Raw genomic sequence first — 22,332 nt, forward strand, 5'->3', positions numbered from 1 at the left:
ACACCCTAATTCCTACCTAAAGTGTCATTTGAGTTGCATCTTAGTCAATGCATTCATTTTACCGAGTTTTCCCCCAAAACCACATAATTCTCAGCTGGAGGTTTCCTTTCATACTTTGCATGTTAGGAGAACATTGGCCTTCTATCTGGATAGGGCCAAAAAATGTCAGATGTCTCCTGGACTACTTACTTCCATTTAAGCCAGATCTAAAAGATCTACAATCTCCATCCAGTAGGCTATTGAGGTGGATCTCTCGGTGTATTTTTGCATGTTATGGTGCAGCTAGCATTCAACCTAAAATTCAAGGGTGTTAGTGCACTTTACAAAGTTGCAGTCAGCATCCCTTGCATTACTTACAGATGTTGCAGTATCTGAGATTTGCAGAACTGCTATGTGGTCTTCAATACATAGCTTCTCCAAACATTAGGCCTTGGTCCGTGCCTTTACATCTGATGTAGCAGCTGGCAATGTGGTTTTGTCTTCAGTGCTGGACCTGACTCTGGAGCTCTCTCCTCCCTGTGGGGATACTGCTCTGGAATCACCTGAAGTGGAGTACCCATAGGGTTACTTCTCAAAGAAGGAGTGCAGTATCTGGTTCTTTGAGGTGTATCCCCTTACTGATGCTCCATTCCCTGCCCTCCTTCCTCTCTATTTCAGAGTTTCCTTTGTGAGACTTTGCAGTAGAAAAGGAACTGAGCACAGTTCATCTGCACAGCTCAGTATAGACATGGTATTGTGAGCACAAGGGCATGTAAGGCCCTTGCTTGGGTCGAATGGACACTGCTAGTAAAAATCTCCAGTCAAAGGTGCATGGGGTGCGCATGCATGTGAAGTGGAATGCCCATGGGGGGGGGACATGCATCTTAAAGAACCACAGTTGCTGTGCCAGGTGAGTAACCTCTTCTTCTCACATGTCTCTCTACTTCCACAGGCTTTGTGTGCCAGGATCTGGGCCAGCGGTCAAGCCGGGTAGCCCAACACTCATCTGAGTCAGCCAGAAGAAATCCCTTTCAGAAGCCTCAGGTAAGCAAGTTCAGCAACCCAGAACTTTGTGTTGCAGCTCTGAGGAGAATACCAGGACAGCAGCTTTAATCAGTTTTGCCCAAAGGTGAAAGAGCCTGCAAGTGAATGTAGTGAGGCCCCTGGAATCCTAGCACAATTGTAGAAGAGGAGTCTCATGGGATGCGACTGTACTGTGTGTCCCAGCCAGCTTCATTGTGGGTGACTAGCTTCAAGAATCCCACAGCTTTTTGAGCATTTGTGAGACCTTATCTGACGCAGAAAGAGCTTTCATATTTGAAATTAGAGCCTTATTTCTCTTTTGCCCCTGGTTTCTCTCATCTCCTATCCCTTTTGACTGACCTCATATGGCTCCTGGTGAATGTCCAGTGTCCCTTCTGCTGTTAAAATGCTGGAGCTCTGAAAGTCTGCTTTTTCCCTCATCTCTCTCTGTCAGCCAGATGGATCCCACAAATGTTAATGGAGTGGGGAGCTCCCAGCCCATTTGTTTTTTCAGAGGCATTTCTCACTTCACAAGCACTGCACAGAATTTTAAATCGGAGGGTTTTAATTTCATTGAGAGTTTGTGAGCTGCCTGCAGTTGGCCACTGTGCTGCTGCAATTGACCTTTCCTGTGGCATAGTCTGTGACTGGAGCCCAGGTAGATGGAAATCTTTCTCTGTTCAGATTTCCATCTACCTGGAAACAGATTCAGAACATGGAAAACTCTATATGAATTGTGGTAAAGTACATCTCACAAAACTCAGTTCAGCCAAAATCTGGACCTGGAATTATCTTGTGGGGTGAGAATAACTGGTGAGGTGAGATTCCATTGGACATAAGGACACCGGGCTGAGGCTCCAGTTCCCATATCCAATTCAACAAGTGGGAATCAATATAGATCTCCATGACTTTCTAGACCACATTTTGAGGCAGAGGGAAGGAGTGCTGTGCCGTGCCTTCTCCTCCTTGACCTAGACTTTCTTGGACCACCCAGTGGGAGCCACTCTCTACAAGTGGCGATTTTATTCAGGAAACAAGTTAAATGTTAAGTAACCTTTTTTGCTAGGGCAGACCCCACTGGTCATTGAACTCCTGCTTGAATGCACACGCATAGCTCAGGGTGAAGAGATTAGGAAAGCGGAGATGTATTTGAAGCATTGGATTTTTAGGTGTTATGAATTTACAGAATGGATTTCTTATAAAAGCTGTAAATGGTGAGTAAATTCTGGGCCAGCTGAAAAGTACAGAGATTCACAGTGCTGAGTGGTGGCCATGAAGTGGACTGTCCTCTCTTTGCAATGGTACCTCAGCCTTCACTTCTCTTACCAGGAAAACCCTTGTAGGATAATGAGTAAGGATATGCAACAGGGGTTCCTGGGCTCTACAGAGGATCCCTTGAGCAGAGGTGGGCACAGGCCTGTCTCCAATACCCAAGAATTTTGGGGGGGCTGCTCTTTTCTCGATGCCTTTTGACCTGGTTCCTGTTTCATCATCTGTTCCTCTTCCATTCCTGGTCTCAACTGCAAAGGGAATTTTGGGTCATTCTCAGCTCCTCCATTATCTCAGAAATTTGGACAGTTTGTGACCTTAATCAAGGGAAGTTTCATTTGTAGGAAATAAATAATGAAGTTAGGATTGGTGATTTTAAGATAACATGGGTCTCGCCATAATGCACTGCCAGTCCCTTATGTGATTTCTTTGTGTTGACTCCCTGAGCACTGGTACCCTCCAGAGAAATGGAGCAATTACCTGCTCTCTTTGTAACGGACCATTGGTTTGGGCTACAGCTTTTTCAACGAATCTTAAGCAGTAAAGGGGGAGCTGTAGCTTCTTATGCTTAGACCAATCTATTCCTTTAATGGTTAGTAGGTGTTAATGCAGATGAAAAATATTTATCTAGTACAAAAAAGATAGGTTGGTTGCTTCTGTCACATGGAGTTGTCTTTTCTGTTGCGGATTGTGCATGTACTCCGAAGGTCTAAACATTTGAGCATTTGCCTGAAGGTGATTATTATGGTTGCTGGGGGTTGAGGTGATGCAGAATGCATTTGTGCAGGACATAGGCAAAATCGGAAAAGGAGGTGGTGGGACCACCTTACCATTCACTGGGACTTTTTAGCTCCCACCTTGTCAGAGGTGATGGTGTCTTGGCAGAACATGAGATTTTTATTCCAGTTATCTGTCTCTTGTAGTGCCCTGTCTCTGTGCAGTCTCGACTAACAAACACAAAGTTGGCTTCATTCAACTTAATTTACTGATGTGAAAGATAAAATTTTAAATTTTATCTTTTATAATACCTTTGATACAAATTATCCCAGAATGTATTGCAGAACTAAATAGCCCAGGTAAAGAGATTCAGAGGTAAAGGAGAAAAGATGTTTCATCTGAGATTTGAATGGAGATGGAGAGATATAGGAAGATTATTCCAGATGGCAGGAACTGCAGGGAGAAGATTCTCAGTAGTGGCAAGATTGTTTTAAAAAGTCAAGCTAGTGTGATCATCCATCCACAAAGGTGCAAGATGGTGGTACCAGCATTTGCATGCTGGAGCCTGGAGAGCTGGGATTCGGGGAGGCCATAGAGAAGGAAACTGCAGTAGTCAGGGTGGCGATGATGAAGGCAGTAGCAAATGGGAGCAATATCACAGTTGTGGGTGGAGAAGAGTATAGGATTTTGTCTAGGTCATGGAGGCCGGAGACAAGAGGTCTGAGTAAAGGAGGCTAGAGGAGATAGATTTGTACTGGAAAAGGGCTTCTCTTGCCCAAGAGAAGAAATAATTATTGTCCTTGAGACAGCCATCTGAAACGAGTTGAAGTCACAAATGCACTGGAGCAAGATGAGCTGAGAGGGTGACAAGAAAGGATATGTTAAAGGTGTTAAAAGATATTTTGAGTTGTATGTCCTCAGCATAAGTCAAAGCTAAGGTTAACGGTAAAGGTAAGATTGAAAGAAAAGAGTGGTACTGAATCGTAAAGTTCCATAGTGGGAGTGATCTTGTAGTAGCTGCCATGGATGGTTAGGTCAGGGTAGGACCATGGTGTGGGATTCAGAGGCATGTGCCCGTCTTTGGAAGTAGGTCTAGGAGGTGGTCTTGTCCACAGTTTTTTCTAAAGATGCACTGTGGTCAAGGAGGGAGCAAGAACCTTCTGAAATCATTATCTACACAGAGGAGAGAGGTTTCTGTACTATGATCAGAATGAACCTTACACCGAAATATTAGAGGATATTGTTGGGCAAGAGGTAAAGAAGATTAGAGAGAGCTTTTTTCTCCAGCACTTAGACAACAGTACTGTCTCTGTAGAATTGAGCACGTGGGTGAGAGCCAGAAACGACTGAGTTCTAGTTTCAGCTTTGACACTGAATAACTGACTTTCCCTTTCTGCTTGTTTTTTCCCATCTGCAGTGAAGAGACTGACTTACCTCCAGGGATAGATATGAGTTGATATGAGTCAGCAGTGTGCCCTTGTTGCCAAGAAGGCCAGTGGCATTTTGGGATGTATAAGTAGGGGCATTGCCAGCAGATCGAGGGACATGATCGTTCCTCTCTATTCAACGTTGGTGAGGCCTCATCTGGAGTACTGCGTCCAGTTTTGGGCCCCACACTACAAGAAGGATGTGGAAAAATTGGAAAACGTCCAGCGGAGGGCAACAAAAATGATTAGGGGACTGGAACACATGACTTATGAGGAGAGGCTGAGGGAACTGGGATTGTTTAGTCTGCGGAAGAGAAGAATGAGGGTGGATTTGATAGCTGCTTTCAACTACCTGAAAGGGGGTTCCAAAGAGGAGGGATCTAGACTGTTCTCAGTGGTAGCAGATGACAGAACAAGGAGTAATGGTCTCAAGTTGCAGTGGGGGAGGTTTAGGTTGGATATTAGGAAAAACTTTTTCACTAGGAGGGTGGTGAAGCACTGGAATGCGTTACCTAGGGAGGTGGTGGAATTGCCTGCCTTTGAGGTTTTTACGGTCAGGCTTGACACAGCCCTGGCTGGGATGATTTAGTTGGGGATTGGTCCTGCTTTGAGCAGGGGGTTGGACTAATGACCTTCTGAGGTCCCTTCCAACTCTGATATTCTATGCTTCTATGATAGGGCCATGGAAAGCCTTTAAGATGAAAAATTCTCTCCTAATGTTTTCTTTAAGAATCATTTCTGATGTGGTGGGTATAATATTGGAGTCAAGGAAGGGTTTTTAGGAAGAGGGTGGATGTTGGAAGGTTTTAGAGAGTTAAGATATTGAGGCAAAGGAGTTGATAGTGATGACATAGGGAAGCGAATGCAGGGAGAAAGGATATGGAATGACCAACATGCTCAGGGTCTGACTGATCACCATTTTTGGGCTCAGGAAGGAATTTTCCACCAGGCCAGATTGGCAGTGATCTTGGGGTTTTTTGCCTTCTACTGTAGCCTGTGTGTGTGGGTCACTTGCCAGGATCATCTGGGTATACCTCATTTAATCCTTTCTCTGCCGTTGCAGGGGCCTGGGGCACTGATGCACCTCGGTCTCTCCTATTCTATCCCGTGGCACATAATAGTCTGGTTTCCTGTGGGTTGTATACTTTGGTCTAATTGTGGTTGTTGGGTTTAGTGGGTGGTGGTGGTGGCGGCCTGTGATATACAAGAGGTCAGACTAGATGATCGAGTGGTCCATTCTGGCTTTAAATTCAATGACTCTAGTGTCTCCTGTTTACTCATTCATTTTTCCCCCCAGCCAGACCTCTTTGAGGTCCTTCCTTTCTAATCACTGTTCAATAGGCGGTAATGAAACATTTTCAGTTGGCACCTGCTATGTCAGCTTTCCCTCTGGTTCTCACCACATGAATTGCTTCTGAGTAGCTCAATCCAGCCTGCTCCAGTGCAACATCCATTCCTGTTGCAACTGCTTCATCCTCCGCTTCTGTCATTGTGCTTGTGGTTTCTTGGAGGTTGCCACAATGAAATTCTATTGTTTTAGTTATCAGCTCAGATGATCCTTACAAATAAGAATGCAATTGGATCCTGCACTCATCTTCATTTCAGTATGTGTTCTGTGGGATTACTCCCAAGGTTTAATCAATTTTGAGTTACTTCCTGATTCTTCTTTCACTTCTGTGCTAAGAGGTGGTTTGAATGCCATCTGGAGGAATGAGTTGGGCTCAGTCTTTTTTGTATCTTTCTACAGAGGAAGCCTACCTGAGCTGTGCCTAGGGCCCAGTTAAACTTTTCCACTATCCTGTCAGATTGTGTCCGGTCACACTGATCTAAGTTTTTGTCCATTTCTTAGGACCTGACAGTTTTGTTGCTTTGCAAATACTTTTGATTCCAGGCTCATCAATTGATCTATTGTGGCTTATCAGGCACTGACTTCAGGTTAAGACTTTGTTTGTTAGAACTTCTGCAAACCCTTCCTTCTTTAGTTTCTTGCTTTTCAAGTCTTTCTTTGCCTTCTGTGCTTGTCTGTGATACTGATAGCCACTTGGCTGTGGAGTATGGCTGTATGAAGAGAAAAGACCTTTTCTCAAGTCCCAGGAGCATCAGATTGTGGTCTTTCAGATTTGTGAGCTGAGAAGAGAGCATGATGGATATTGAACTGAATGTCTCGCCTTTTTCTCCCACAAGTTCATCTCACTAGCTAATTACTAGAGTCCTCGCAGCCTGACGGGGAGGGTGAATCCTGACTCTGGTGCCCCTGGGATGGGGATCCCATTTTGCCTGGGGCCTGGGACTGTTAATCCTGGTTCTGATGCCCATTGGGTATGAATCTTTCTGTGCTTGGGGGCTCGGAGTGAAAATCCTGGCTGCAGTGCCTCTGGGGTATGTGTCATGGTTTTCTCAAAGGGGTGAGGTATGTGAATGCTGGCACTAATGCCTGGGGTCCTTCTGTTCTCAAAAACTGGGAATGTGAATCCTGACATTAGTGCCTAGTGGGGTGTACATCCTGCTGTAGTTGGAGGCTAGGGATGTGAATCCTGGCTCTGGTGCCCTGGAGTGTGGATTTTGCTGAGCGTGGGGGCTTGGAATTTAAATTTAGCTATTAATTTTTAAAATAAGTTTAGAGAGGGGAAAGAGTGACATCTGGATTCAGACTATGTCTCTACAGCGTGCCTGCCCTCTGTCTGCCAGTGATGCTGAGGTGAAAAACGTGATGCCCTCAGTCAGGGAAAAGGTAGCCGGAAAGCAAAGTGGCTCCATGCTGGGTCTGTCTATGGAGGAGGTAAGGGCTGTTAAATACCTGATATTGTATGTACCTTGGCTTTGGGACAACATGTAGGGATGAGGGGAACACAAGTAATTTAATAATCTAATGTAATTTTGGATTAATAATTGCTGCTGCCAAGTATCCACTGCCTCATGAGAGAGCTGTCTGGCCCCAGAGTGGGGCAAACAAAAGTGATAAGGGAGACCTTTTAGAAAATGGTTTATTCTCTGAGTGAAACTGCTGAATTTTACTGATAATAGTGGCTCCATCCCGGAAGGGCCCCTCCCCCTGCTATGCCAAGAGTGCATATATGCTCTAAAAAGCCGTAGGATCCTTCAGTGCCTACATGTAGGATGACGTTGTATAATTATGTCAAATGTACACTAGTCACTCCCACAACTGCAGGGTTAATGGCAGCCTCATCCTCTGGAACCCAAGCCCTGCCCTGAGGATAATGTTCAGTCCTAGTATCTGTTTCACTTGGCTCTTGTTCCGTTCTCCGATCCCAGATAAAAGTTCTGCGTCGAGTGAAGGAGGAGAATGAGCGGAGAGGGGGTTTCATCCGGATATTCCCAACGCCACTAACATGGGATCTTTATGGGTGAGGAGAAATCCACAGTGTGTTGGCTACACAATGGACCTCACCCCTGGGTGACACTAGGTTCTGCTTTTCCTTTTCCCTTATGTCCCGGTTTCCTTTTTTTCACCACATACTGTGTCTGCCTCCCCCAATGTTTAGGTGCTAGACAGTGACTGCCTTTCTCCTCTCCCCTTGCCTGTCTGATTGCACCATATTTGTTTCAGTGCCTTTCTGTTAGGGGTGTATTTTATGAATGTCTTCATTCTGTGCAAGGCCTCCCTCGCCTTTTCATTGTGTTGGCCTGAGCTTTAATCAGTCCCCTCCACCTGCCTTTCCAGATCCTACTTAGAGCACAAGACAACAATGAATTATATGCTGGCAATACGTCTCTTCCAGGACAGGTAGGAAACAGGACAGCTGGCTCTGGCAACCTGCACTGTAGGGGGAACACCTTCTGGGAGAGGGACAGAGGGGACTGAAATAGAGCAAAGAGGAGTAGCTCTAAATAGCTACAATATTGTTGGCCACTGTGCTGTGGCCTACAAGGGCGAGAATAGCCACACACTATTTCCTCAGTACGCCAGTGAATACAAACCTACCTGTCCCTCCAAACAAAGTCTTCAGAGGGTCCCTAAAGCTTGGAGAGGCCCATCTTTGGACACTTGCAGGAGGGGAAGGAGATGCACAGCATGGTGTGCAAAGGGCATGGGAAAGCAACCACGGGGCAGGGGAGGAAAGAGGAGGAGGGTGCACTGCATGAGTAATGCTCAGTGGCATTGTATAACAAGGAATACAGATGTTTGCAGGTTTAGAAGCCACTGAGGGTTGTACGGAGGTTGCAGCAGTTCCTTATCCCCCTTGCTTTGAATTCAGCTTCACGTTACAGAATGCTCCCTCTTGTAGGGTAGGCACTGAAGCCTTTTCCAAGCACTGTTGGAAGCCCTGCCTCTCCACTCTGTACTCTGAAAGACACAGCAATGCATGCTGCTGTGTGGACCTCCACTAAAAGCTGCACCCATCATTAGTGGTCCTGTGTCTGGGCCCACCATAGTTTTCTCTCCCTGGCCTGGGCTCCACAGGAAGCCCATTTGGGAATGAGGAGTAATGTTGCTGATGAAGATGGGGCATCATAGTTGGAGCCCCTTATAGCAGGTATCCCAGCATCAGGAATATAATTTTAGCCTTATGTCCAAGTCTCACTTGCATTCGTGCTTTTGGGGATGTTTGTTGGCCCTTTGGCTCCAACTGGAAGATCCTTCAATATGAGCTAAAGGAAACAAATTCCTATTAAAAGAGCTGCTTGGGCTTCCTGTGTCAGGGCCTTTTTACCCTTCTTTAGGGTGGGGTTTTCAAGGAACTCTGCAAACTTGGGTGGCCTCGCTTTGTATACCAGGGAGTTGGAGAGCTTGGCAAATCTTCCAGTGATATAGAATGAGTTTGTGGTGCTACCCTGAAACCTGCTGCCCTGTCTTCTGCAGGGCCAGGATGAGAAGAGGCCCAGTTGCTGGAAGAGCCCGGTAAGTGGCTATTTAAATAAAGAATATCTGCATTTGTAGGGCTTTACTATTAGTTCATACTGCTCTGGCATCAGCTCACAGAACCCAGGTCAGCAGCTAGGAGCCCCAGCACTCATCCTGCCATCAGTAGGTGGATTTCTGTGGGAAGACCTGACAGACTGAAGTTGTCCCCCTCCTCATAACCAGCTATGTAAAGTGAGCCCTGTGAACAACCCATTGCCCTGCTCTTAGAGAGCTAAGTTTTTAGGGGACAGGGTATTGCAGCTTTTCCTCTCATGCTTGCTGCTGTGAGACTCATAGCACTTTGGAGGGTCTCTTTTGCTCATGATTGGACCCTCCCAGGTAATACAGAATGGTACAGACTGTTTCTTCTATAAGGGGTGAGATTCACAGACCTCAGGTGTCCCTGTCCCTTTTTTTGGTGTATCCTAAGGGCGGGGGAAGCAGAGGGGAAGGCAGTAGGAAGCTCTGTGGATGCTCTAGTTACACTCAGAGGTGCTTTCTGCTGGAACTCTTTGCTCTGGCTCAGTTGTCATGTTCCTGTCTCCACACAGAGCAGTGCAATGCCTCAGGGATTTTGCTTAGATTGGGACAGGATTGCACAAGAGCTGGTGCTTTGTCCACCTGAATCATGTTAAAATTCTGAGTTCTGACTTAACCACACTTACGAACAAGCTATCTGAATAAGAGATTGTGTCAGGTGGAATTTGGGTTCAGGATCTTCCACCTCGCTCTCTTGCATGACTTTATACTCCTAGTGCCTCTCTCAAGGCTCCCTACTGTTCTGCTTGGAGCAGCTGGAATCTGAGAAGGAGTTTCCTGAAGTGTGACTCTGCATCCCGTATGTGAGCTAGTCAATGGGGCATGGTGATGGAGACATGAATTTTGTTGGGTCTTGCATTGAGTCTACATCCCCCCCATGGTGGTTTGAGGAGATGCTATCCCACAGTCTGTGCAAGTCTCTGAAAGAGCCCTTCCCTCTAACATGATGTGGGCTTCACTGAGAGCAAGGTTAGGTTGGGCTTCATTGTTTTCCTAACGTAACAGGCAGACACTAAGATGTAGGCCATAATGGGGGAGAGAAGGTGATTGAGGCTGCTGTCTGTATTTTGCTTCCCAGAGCTGCTCTTAATGGGGGAGTGAATCTGGGGCTGGAAGCCATGGATTCTAATGCTGAACTTCATGCTGTGCTGTATGAGAGGAAGCTCCTGTCGCTGGAGGTACGGAAGCGCAGACAATGTCATGGCAAGATGAGAGCAGCACGGGCAAGACCACCAGGTATCTATGGCTAGGATCCTAGATGGCAAGAGGGTAAAGCCAGGCTAATGAGGGGTGTATGTGATTAGGTCCCCGGGGGGCAGGGCTGCAAGAGATCTAATGCAGGTCTTAGTGGGCTCTTTTGGCCCTGGGAATGCTGCTCAGAAGGTAGAGATTCAGTGGTCAGCATTGATTTTTCACTCCATTCTAGTTCTGAATGGCCGCCTTCTGATATGCCATTCCCTCCACAGTTCAGCTGCATATACAATGGCTGTGGGGGTAAACCTTCTCTGAAGGTGGAGTCACAGCCTTTTTCTGGGGACAAGAAATGTCTGTGAAAGCAGGGGTGTGCCTATGCTTCCTGTTACCCTCCACAAGAGGCTGAAAGTCTGGGGTGTTCCAGGCTGGATCTCCAATGTGGCACCATCTAAGCCCAGGGGGAAAGGGGCAAACTTGGTCATTGGAGCTTATGTTGGAAAGACTGAGGCCATGTCTACACTAGCAGTTATATCGGCAAAACTTTTTTTGCTTAGGGATGTGAACACCCCCCCCCCCCCCCCCCCCCGAGTGACGTAAGTTTTTCCGGCATAAGCACTCGTGCACACCTCTATGTTGGTGGGACACTCTCTATCAGCAGTATATTGGTGTACATGAGAGTAAACAAAGGCAAGGAAATCCAAACTAACATAAGAACCAGAGATCAACTAATATATTAACCCTCACTTTGCCATGGAGTCAGGATATGATCCTGGACAAGTCATTTTATCTGTTCTTACTTTACAGAGGAGGAAATGGAGAATAGTAAACTTCAGCTATCTCCTGGTGTTGGTAGGAGGGATTTATAAGCTGCTCTGAGATCCTAGGTGGAAAGCTCTAGAGAAGAAGGAAGTACAGTGGTGAAGACTTGGCTGTTAGAGAGGGTTCTTGGACTTCCAGCAGCAAAGAGTGTGGGCATAAACAAAGGGGTGATTGGTAACAGGAAAGATTTTTTTGTTGTTCATCACCATTGTTGGCTTCCTCCTCATTTTAGGGACTTCCAAGCTAAAGGAAATGCCTCTCAAATCAGACACAGAGAGTGAGGAAGAAGAGGAGGCACATGAGGATGAAGAAATAGAGGTAACTCAGGATGAAACTGCTGCCTCTCTTACGGCCATGCAGGTGAAATGCAAGCCAAAGCTGTCAGAGATGATGGAAGCTGTCTGCCGAGAGAATGTGCTGAAGAAGCCTGAACAGAAAGCTGGAGGTGGAGGGGCAGAGCTGCTTCTCCAAGAAGTGAATCAAGAGCCTCAATTTAACTTGCTGCAGATTCTGCAGGAGAATGGGAATCTAAGGTAAGAGTCTTTAGGCAGGTTATTTTGGTAAGCATAGCAACTAGTATCAATGAGTACATGGAGCCCAGGGACATTCAATAAGTTAAGAACCCAACACCACCCCCACTCCCACCACCCCCCGCCTCAGGACAGGAAGGTGGGAGAGTCTATAACAAACATGTCTAGATTTTGCTCAACTGCAGGCTGTATTGGCATCTAGTTTACACAAAATGGAGACAAATGCAGGAGCCTTCACCTTATCAGTCCTAGAATATGTGACCCCAGTATTGCACACTGGGACCTCAAGTCTCCACGGGCTGTACTTTTCTTAAAACACTTGGCTGTGAGCTGCACTTCAGCTACCCGAGCCTTCAAAATTCCTCTGATTCGATGCAAGGGGTCTCCCGTTGAACTGTAAACCTTCGTGTTCATTATCTCTTCTGTTTTTCATCGTACTGTATTTTTATTGTACATAAAGCCAACAAACGAAGACTGAGAATGGAATTCCCCCTGTTCTTCCCACCTCCCATAAAAGCAGACTTCCCATTCTTGTGCTTTTGTTCTTGAAGTGAATGTTTCTAAGGGCTTGTCCACATCGTGAGCTACTGCACAGCAAGCCAGCGTGTGAATATATAGCACACCAGCTTGCTGTGCAGTAACATCCCATTGGACACTGTTACAGCACAGTGAAAGTCCCAGAATGTGGCTTGACATACTAGTGAGCTGCACTTCTGGGACTTTCAGTGCACTTAAACAGTGTCCACATGTGATGTAACTGTGCGGCAAGCTGGTTTGCTGTAGATTCACTCTGTAGCTTGCTGTGCAAACAAGCCCTAACTCTGGCAGTAGCCACTGAAATGCCAGATTGCAGTGTCCTGAGAGCAAGACAGAAATGTTTTGAGGGTGATGAGGCATTGAGAGATTGGATTGTCCAGTTTTGGGAAGGGTGGGGTGGAGTGAAGTGTGCTCTGGTGCTTGGATGGACTGTTTGCAAAAAGGGTAGGATGGAAGGAAAGTTTGGGAACTCTCCAGCTTGTGGACTACTAGATAGGAAGGTAATCACTCTTCTGGACAAGTGGGGGAGACAGAGTACCTGTCTGCTGGGGGGCACATTATAAGGGATGGGGGAGAGAGTATCCCCTTACTGAATAGGGGAGGGGGATGGGAGCATTATGGGGATAGGGATGACTCTATTCCTCTTCTGGATAAAAGGTGTTCATTTTTTGTCATATCTTATGCAAAATTGTCCAAGCTTATAGAAAACAAGATTTCATTGACCCCTATGTGACCTGCCTCTTCTTTCCCAATTTAGTTTCCGTGAGGCTGGGAGGCCTCAGGAAACACAGGAGGAATTTGGGTTGCTCTATTATCTTGTTATGGCTGAGGCATGTGCTGCTGTGGTGTCTGTAGAGGGGAAAATTTGGAAACAGGTTTTCAAAGCAGACACAGCAGTACTGACCTCACCCACTCACACACAGGGCAGCCAAGTCCTGCTAAGAATGCAGGCTTCTGTCAAGAGTTGCTGGCAGATTCCTACTCAGCACCCAGCCCCATTGGGATTCCCCTGGAGCAGCAAAGGAGCTCCACACAGCGTAAGGCGTGCAGTGACTTCATGTGCAAGAATTGTGCTGGACTTGGCCCTGTCTGATTTGTCACTGATGGAAAGCTTGGCTGTGGCTGAGGAGCTGAAGTCATGAAAATCTCATCCGAAAGAAACCAGGCCTGTCCCATGCAGCCCTTCTGAGAGGCAGGATGTTCCTCAGTCCTCCAGCTGGGCCTGGCTAGCCAGCTTCTCTGCCTCTCATCCTTCTAGCGGTTTTGATGGGTGGTGACAATTATTGGGGATGAGTTATATTCCCCACTGTGCGATCCTCAGGGGAATCACCAGTAGAGGAAGCTGTCTGCCCCTACTTTTGAGGCCTCTGTTGAATGCTTTTTTCTTCTGGGTCTCAAGTGCAAGACAGATTGCAGGAGCCAAGGTAACATTCTATCAACAGGGCCCATTCTGAAGGGCCTCCTCTGATTCCATGTTGGGATTAAGAGCAGGTTCAAGTTCTGTGTTTTGAAACTGAGATACAGGCAAGGAGTTGTCAATGAGTTGTTCTCTAATCCTAGCAGCAAGGAATCTTAGAGACTTTATCACAAAATATTTTGATGCTCCTGGAAAGGATCTGCAACCCTAGGGAGGGAGGGAGCCCCTAGGAGAGAGGTGCCATGTAGTTACAGTGGCCTGGTATTCTGGGAGTTAATTCCTAGTCAGAGTTCAAAGTCTGCTCATGGCTGGGTTAGTCCCATGTGGGGGGAAAAGGGTTTGTTGTCTAGAAGCTAGGACAGGGAGCTCTGAGGAGCCACAAGGGTTGTTCTGTGTTGTGGAGTTCATTGCAGGGCAGAGACCAAGCTTGTGTTTTAGTTAAAGCAAACCCCTGAGATTACCCAGTAGAGAGGGATCAGCCTGAGCCTCCTATGAACTCATCTTCTCAAGTCCTCCCTAGCTCTGTGACAGGGCTTTAGAAATTTGAAGGACTAATGATCAAGCAGAGGCATAACTCCAGACAGTGCATGGCATTTAAACTTCCATGGTCATCAGCTTTAGGCTGATGCAGTGGTCCGTAGTGGTGCTGCTGCTATTTTATATGATTTCCATAGTACTAAAGTATGTATCACTGCACTTTGTAGATATGTGTGGGAGGGAGGCCAGGTTCCTGTGCTGAGGATCAGAGCCCCTGATGGGAGCAGGTGCTGACCTACTACATTAATGAGGGCCATATAAGTACTTAGACAAATAGAGAGCAGAAGGTGGAGGACCATGTCTGGCAAAGTGGGGACATACCTTGTCCTGAGTATGGGGAAGTGTTTAAAAAAAAAAAAAAGCCATAAAGTATGAAGTGGGTGAGAGAGGAGCAGAGAGTCCTTGGGAGTAACTGGAGGCAGGAAGCTGGGCCCACTCAGAGCTGGAGGAGGGTTTGAAGGCTGGGCTGCAGCTGGGTGAAGTTGAGCAAAGTCTTCAGCAGTTGTCTGTCTTAACATGTGTGTTCATTAAAATGACTATAATTGTAGAGGAGTGAGAATGAAACTGTATATCCCACCCAACTCCTGTACCATCTGGTCACCTTGATTCACTTCCACAGATCCCTTATGTGTTTGGCCAGCTGCATGGCGTACTTTGCTTACTTTGCTCAGTGAAGCCTGGCCTGTAACTCTGGGGTGGATGGGGAAGAGCTCATCTTCACAAATGTTGTTCCTTTGTTTTATAGAGGTTTTGTCTAGATGGAGAGAGGTCCCCTCACTCATCCAATAAGAACCGCAGGGCCTCCTTTAGAAGCTCTGTCATTGGGACAGAGCCCTTCAGCTTAATTTGTGATAGTGCTGTGTTCAAAATTGTCATAGAGACAGCACCATGGGAGCTTCAGAGTGGGCTAGGAATACTCTGTTCGGCTGGTGTGCACGTGGTTGACCTCCTGACTGACCTGCTAAGGATGTGGGAAGGGAAGGAGGGCACCCCATCCCCAGAAGTTGTCCTTGCTCAGAGAACACTGTGTTCCTCTGGAGCCCCTGGCCCAATCTGATGGAATGAAGGTACATTAAGAATAAATTAGGGACAAAGAAGCCCTCTTTCTCCTTATCCCCAGATGCTTTTGCATGTTGGAGGACTTGGGTGACTGAAATTAGGTTCATAAGTAGTCCAGATGGGGGCTGTTCGCTCTGTGATGCTGTGTATATATATGACCACTGTCTTGGCTTCCACAGCAAAGTGCAGGCTCGCAGGGCTTTCTCTGCCTACCTGCATCGTGTTCAACTGCGTCTGATGAAGGAGGCTGGGGACCAGATCCACAATGCTGCCTGGGCTGCTAAGGAGGATGAGCAAATGGTAAGAAGCTGTATTGGGCAAGAGGAGCCTATTGGGGAACTGTCCAGAGAGAGTGGAGTCCAGTTCCCACCCTCATAAAGAACAAGGTTAGAAAGCTCCTGGTTCCTGAAATTGTGCACACATCTCCTCCACCTCTGTCCAAGAACTGGTGCCAGATTCATAACATGCAGGCCAGGTAGAGATACTGACTGACTTCCGAGTAAGACCAGCACAGACAGCTCTTAGTGAACTGGGCATAGTTGACACTCCATCCAGCTCAGCCTCCTCTTCCTTGCATTCCTACCTCTGAACGTACCTGCTGTTGAATTCCTGTTTCCTGGCAGGATTTTCTCTGAGATGTCTTGCCAGTACCTGGGTTTTCCAGTCGAATCATAGAGGGACCAGCAGCTTCTCATAGAAACAGAATGCTTGAATCTGCTCAAGTTGAGTGGGTGCCTGGCTTAGCCTTCTTCCCATCCACACTCTTACTCTTTGCAGGGAGCTGTACCTTATAGGATCTTACACTTTCTTCTCTGCAGAGACAGAGGGGGGGAAAAAAATAGTTTCTCTCTAATGCTGCTGTTGAATATCCCTGGGTTTCCTCGGACAATACAAATAAGTCTCCCTATCTGAATCAGCCACTTTAAGGAGTTCAGCAAGTGCAGTATCCCCTCTCTAACACTCCTGAAAGACAGCATCAGATGATATGCTGGGCTTTTTGCAAACCCAAATGGGCTCTTTCTAAAAGCAGGCTGTGGGGAAACAGCCAGTGCAGCTTGAAGATAAAACCAAGTGTCAGAAATAATCAGTCGGCTCAGTGGAAAATGTTACCCCTGCTTTCCAAGTGGAAAATTGAAACTGGCTTTTTTAGATTCACTGTCTGCTGTGCTGTGAAAAATGTTTAAAATAACAGATCAAACCAGCCTAGTGTAATGGCAGTGAGAAGCGAGCTGTGAAATCCAATGCTCTGGCTGTGAGGCAGCTCATTTATGCACTAGCAGGGCATCTAACCAAAAACAAATCCAGAGGGGAGACAAAAAGGATTCAGAACTGAACACCCACAGCAGGCGTCTTGCCTTGGGGCCTGACTTGCTGTATTCCCTCTCCATCTGAGGTGGCATGAGGGGGTTGACATAGTGGGAGGTTGGAGTGGGAATCTGGCCAGAGGTCATACAGGGGACATGATGATGTAGGGAGCAGGAATTTGTTTCTTGACCAGAGGTGGTATCTGATCATGTGATGTGGCCAAAGAGCCCCAAGATTCTCCTCCATTGTGGTGGAGAGGAGAGGAGTGTGTCTTGAAGGGGTTTTGTCATATTATCCCTGGACTCCTTCTACATGATACTTTTGATGATGCTCTCAAAAAGTGTTTCTCTGGATAGGGAGACTCCATTATCGAAGTTGCTTGATTTTCCACATCTCCTCCTCGGCCACACTTTCCTCAGACACATATTCCCAAAGTACTCCCGTCCCTGTCCCAGTCCAGGAAGTGATGCACAGTTCTTCTCCCCCTTATCTTGGGAATTTGTGGGAGTAGGTTAAAAAGCATCCACCACCATGTCCATTCTGGGATGTACTCTTACCTGCTACGTGTCATACCACATCCACAGAACAGCATTTCTTCTCTACCCATCATAGGCTGATCTAGCAACCCCTGTGCCCTCCACCCCACACCTTGCACCTGCCCATCTAGACTCTCTTGATTAATGCTGTCTCCCTTGGCGGCAGGAGCTGGTGGTACGCTTTCTGAAACGAGCAGCCAGCAATCTTCAGCAGTCTTTGAGGATGCTACTCCCCAGTCGACATCTGGCCCTGAATGATCGTAGGCGCATCCTGGCTCACCAGCTGCGTGAATTCATAGTCTGTTATAACAAGGTGAGTGGCTTCATCTCAAATTCCTCTTCCTATGGCAGCTGAGTCCACTTGGATCCAGATGAGTGCATGATCCAGAGCTTTCTTGTTTCTATTACACATCCCACTCCGCATGGAAGTAACCCAACAACCCAGTGCCAAACCCCCCTTCCCCTCCATCCTCTACAGCAGCAGCCCCTTGATTTTCTAATTCGTTGAACGTTTAAGGACAACCAGTTCCTTAGTGGTCACCCAGACATAGACAGACAGATGTCTACCAGATTATTTAGGACTTCTAAGACTCATGAACCCTTGGAAATGTTTATGGCTTAAATGAAGATTTTTCTGTGTAAACTCTGCATACATTTATCATGAGGCAGAGCTGTTCATGACTGGGTTTCTGACATTTTCCTCTAAAGTGTCTGTCATTGGCCACTATCAAAGAAGAGACACCAGTCTCGGCAGATTATTGGTCTGATCTAATATTCAAGTTCCTATACCTCACTGTGGTTGCATGTTCAATCATGGTAATTGTCTATGGAAATTATCAGATGACACTGTTACTGCAATTGTATGTGTAGCACAGCAACTAGGTGCTCAACTGCACATGGAACTTTCTGAAATAACTCCATATAAATCTAGGCTACAGACGTACTGTATTGACCTGTGACAAACTCAAGATGACAAAACTAATTACATTTCTAATAAAATAAACTCCTGTCTGTAGACATCAAGAAAGAGATACCCAGTAAAGAAACATGTAACTGACTCAGCTTTTTCTGTAGGATACCTCAGTCTCTAGTGCATTATTGTGGTGCCCCTGCAGAGAACAGCTTTGAGATACAAATATATTAAATATTTTAGCATCAGCTTAATATACTGAAAAGAGAAAAATTGTGTAATAGTCTGCATGATCTCTGGTAGGAAGGGGTTAAAAGTCCCTCTGACATGCTTCACCTCTGCAGATGCAACCAACCCCATTCTCAGCACTGTGCTTTCTTGCTGATTTATGTTTTGTTTCCTTTTGGGGGTCTATGTTCTCCACCCACTTAACTGAGAGAAGTTAAAATAGTAACCCTGTCTGAGGGGTTGCTGTGCATGGTGCCTATGCAGCACACCCAGCTCTCACTGGTTAGGGGAGGACATCCACTCCCAGTAGTTTGTCTGAACTGACATCTGGCAACTTGACCTCTCAGAGCAAAGTAGGGAGTGAACCAAATCAGCTCCTGGGTATGTCCTGTTTGCCTAGTGCTACCTGACTTACTGTGTTAGGAGTAACCACAAAACACCCAAGCGCCTTTGTTGGTGGTCAAAGAACATGGCTACTTTGGATATAATTTCCACTCAAAGAATCTGTTGAAACACCAGGATTTTCTGCTAACTCTCAAGTAAATTTACAAAATAAAACTGGTAATAAATCCTTTTAGAATCATTTTCTTATTTTAGAATGAGAGAGAACAAATCACTTGGGGTTTTAGAATATAAACAATTTCTTCAAGTAGTGTCCCTGTGGGTGCTCCACTTTAGTTGCATGTGCGCCCTGCGCCTTTGATCAGAGATTTCTGGTAGCAGTGTCCGTTCAGCCCATGCTTGTGCCCTACACATCCTCATGCCCTGTACCAAGGTTATATAGGGCTGCATGGGCGAACTGATATCAGTTCCTTTTGAACTGCCTTTGGCCAAAGACTGAGTCTAGCAGTGTGTCTCATTGCTGTGTGCCTGTTCCCGCTTGTATTTGTGCTTTATCTTTTATAGTTAGGTCTCAGTAGTAATAAATTTAGTACCTTTATAGTTGGAACATTTTCCCCCTTTTTTCCCTTTCTTAAAAATAATACATTTCCCCTCCCAACCCCCTATTGATGGGCTTGAACAAATTTTCTTGTACAGGGATGCTGGGCTCTAAAGGTGCTTCTCTTGTTGAGAAGCAATCTGTGTTAGTGGTGGACATTCCCAATGCATTTGTTGGTTGGGAGATTCTCATATTCTCAGCAAGTGTAAGATTTGGTCTTCTTCTTTTAAAGGAAGACCCGGAGTAACGGAAATAAAGTATAGGCTCTTAATGGTGAAGCAAGCCTTGAGACCAGATGCTGATGTGGTGGTAGAAAATGCTGCATATAGGGACTCTCCACTTCTGTCAGTGCCCCATAGTCAAGATCACTGTCACCAAAAGGAAGACAGCATTGAAAACCCAGTCTCCATCAATATCCATGAGTGAGGTACCAATAACTGCACTGCCAGTACCGAGAGCTTTTCACTCAAAGTATAAGGAAAAGGATTAAAAGGAGCAGAATAGAGAGTTCTTCATCAAAGAAGCTCTGGTCACTGGAGACCTCAGACCCCGAGAGGAGTGCTAGTGATACTCCAAGTACTTCAGGAACCATGAAGCTCGCTAATACTTCAACTAAGACCCATACCACAGTGGTAAAGGGGTTGGTACCAAATGCTATTACTACCAAGAGATTGGCTTCAATGGAATCCTAGACCCCCTTGATACCAACAACATCATTAGTGTCTGCAATATCATTAGTGCCAGTACCAAGTTCTGTTGTGCTCCTGGAACTGCAGGAATTTCAGTACCCACAAGAGTTTTTGGTACCTAGTTAGCAGGGATCCTAGAAATCCGTTTGCCATGGAAAAATGCAGAATTTGTGTTTTTACAGAGAATCTTTAGTTTTTACATTTTGTGAAAAAATAAAAACACATAACTAAATTTTACTGAAAGTACCATATCACTTATTCAGTTAAATGCAACCTCCCCCTCTTGTGGTTGATTTTTGAATGCACTTTAAATTTACAGTGGAGCACCATTTATCTGATCTAATTGGGACTGAGGCCAGATTGCCAATTCTCCTGATTATCCAAATTTTTGATTATTCAAAGAGCTTTTTATCTCTTATTTTAAGATGGTGGCTCAAGTGGTTAGCCTGGGCAGCTGGTGGTTCGGTTAATATGGAGAGCTGGATAATGGAGGTTCAGATAAATGGGGTTCTACTGTATATTGTGGCTAGGAAAACTAAAGATCAGCATTTCATTTTAATCATGGAAACACATGGATTTTCATGTTTTTTGTTTTGTTTTGTTGGATAATTTTAGTTTTTTTATCACTGAAAACTAGAGTCCCTACTGATGGGCCTGAGTCTCTGCTCTTTGCAACCTCTGGACATTTTTCAGTTCTGGGGTCAGCTGGGTCACCAACTGCTCATGTTTCCATGAGACCTACCTCTTTTCCATCTTCCACTATCCCTGAGGAGGAGTTGCTACCTCTGATACAATATGTGGATGACCATTTTGACTCAGACTCTGAACTTTCAGTTCAAGGTTCTCCAATTTATTCTAGATGTTATTCCCCATTGCAGACGCAACAAAGGCAGGGCACCAGACCCCTGCCTATCAATGTTCGGGATGACCAGTGTTGGATACCTCCCTCCATGCCTTATGGTCTCCCTTATTAGCCTTGCTGGGATTCATGGACAATGTACTGCCAGCAGTGTCAAGGGACTGTAGCTCAGTCTCTCAGGGCACACAGAAGACCTTGTTCACCGGTACTGTCCATCCTTCCTCCCCATTCTGAGCCCAAGGAGACCTTTGAGGAGCAAGAGGCAAAGGTGAACAAAGAGGTTGCACCCATTACAAATATCTCATCATTGTCACCTGATAAGCCATTTCAATACCATAATAAGGGAGGGTCAGCTCTTAGCAATATCTTCACTGCAGCCTTTGCTCAATGCTGCGGACACTGCGGGTAGGTCTGTTTCCACCGCAGTAGTAATGAGGTGAGCATCCTGGTTTCATTTGTCTGGGTTTCTGTAGGAGGTACAGTCAACCATGGAGGATTAACCTTCTATGACCAGATGTTTTGCACGTATCCTGAAGGACTTTAGAACCACACTTGTGTATTTGAAGATATACACATCTGCAAATAAGATAGTTTAGCAGGTCTCAGTCGACACAAAGATCCAACATTGCTCAATTTTCCAGGACCACCAGCTAAGAGGTTGAAGTTTTCAAAGAAAAAGCCTGCAACTACCTCATCCCAGTCTTCAATATCATCCAAATGCCAGTTTTAATGGTTTGGTCATGAGTCCAGACTACCCAGTGACCAGGTTCTCTCAGCTGCATGACAACCTCCCTCTTTCTTAATTTGGACACCATCTCTATTTCATCAAGCATGGGTGGCTATAACATTGGACAAATGGGTATTACAGTCCATTACTTCAGGTTATGTGATCCAATTTACTGCCATCCTGTCCTTCCAACCCCTTTCCCTGTCCCTCTTCAGAGACCCTCTCGCAATCAGTTGCTGGCACAGGAGACTCCCAAGTCTAGGAACCATAGAACCAGCCCCACTTCAACACAGGGAAAAGGGTTCTATTCAAGATATTTTCTGATACCCACGAAGAACGGGGGTTGGAGGCAGATACTAGATGTCAGACAACTGAACAAGCATGTCAGACATCTGAAATTTAGGATTGTGTACCTAGCAGCTGCTATTCCCTCCCTAGATTTAGGGCACTGGTTTGTGACCCTCAGTCTCAAAGATGCCTACTTTCACATTGTGATTTTATTCCTCTCACAAAATATTTCTTCATTTCACGTTCAACCACAATCATTACAAGTACCAGGTCCTATTCTTTTTGGCCTGACATCCACCCTAAGGGTGTTCTCACAAATTATGGTAGCTGCCTACTTCTATTGTTTAGTAGGACTGGCTCCTCAAGGGGTGGTCTTATCAGGAGGTTTGGTCAGCAGTTCAAACAATAACTTTACTATTCCAAAGTCTAGGCCTGCAGA

General features: G+C 45.9%; 1 protein-coding gene across 7 annotated transcripts in view; it reads left to right on the forward strand.

Moving 5' to 3' along the window:
• The window catches only part of TTLL5 (tubulin tyrosine ligase like 5), a 213,984-nt gene that overhangs the window by 62,495 nt on the left and 129,157 nt on the right, over positions 1 to 22,332 (forward strand). For 5 of the 7 annotated variants that reach the window (XR_012639975.1, XM_074955972.1, XM_074955975.1 and 2 more), the window contains 9 exons: positions 932 to 1,023; positions 7,066 to 7,194; positions 7,689 to 7,780; positions 8,098 to 8,160; positions 9,238 to 9,276; positions 10,397 to 10,554; positions 11,564 to 11,864; positions 15,591 to 15,711; positions 17,419 to 17,565. Coding sequence is in view for 6 of the 7 variants with exons in the window: in XM_074955972.1 (XP_074812073.1) it covers positions 932 to 1,023; positions 7,066 to 7,194; positions 7,689 to 7,780; positions 8,098 to 8,160; positions 9,238 to 9,276; positions 10,397 to 10,554; positions 11,564 to 11,864; positions 15,591 to 15,711; positions 17,419 to 17,565 (1,142 nt within the window). In the remaining variant the exon portion in view is untranslated. The remainder of the gene's footprint in view (positions 1 to 931; positions 1,024 to 7,065; positions 7,195 to 7,688; positions 7,781 to 8,097; positions 8,161 to 9,237; positions 9,277 to 10,396; positions 10,555 to 11,563; positions 11,865 to 15,590; positions 15,712 to 17,418; positions 17,566 to 22,332) is intronic. The other 2 variants (XM_074955974.1, XM_074955977.1) reach the window with 1 other exon arrangement.

This window comes from Natator depressus, chromosome 6 (genome assembly GCF_965152275.1).
Source record: "Natator depressus isolate rNatDep1 chromosome 6, rNatDep2.hap1, whole genome shotgun sequence".
NCBI classification, from domain to species: Eukaryota; Metazoa; Chordata; order Testudines; family Cheloniidae; genus Natator; species Natator depressus.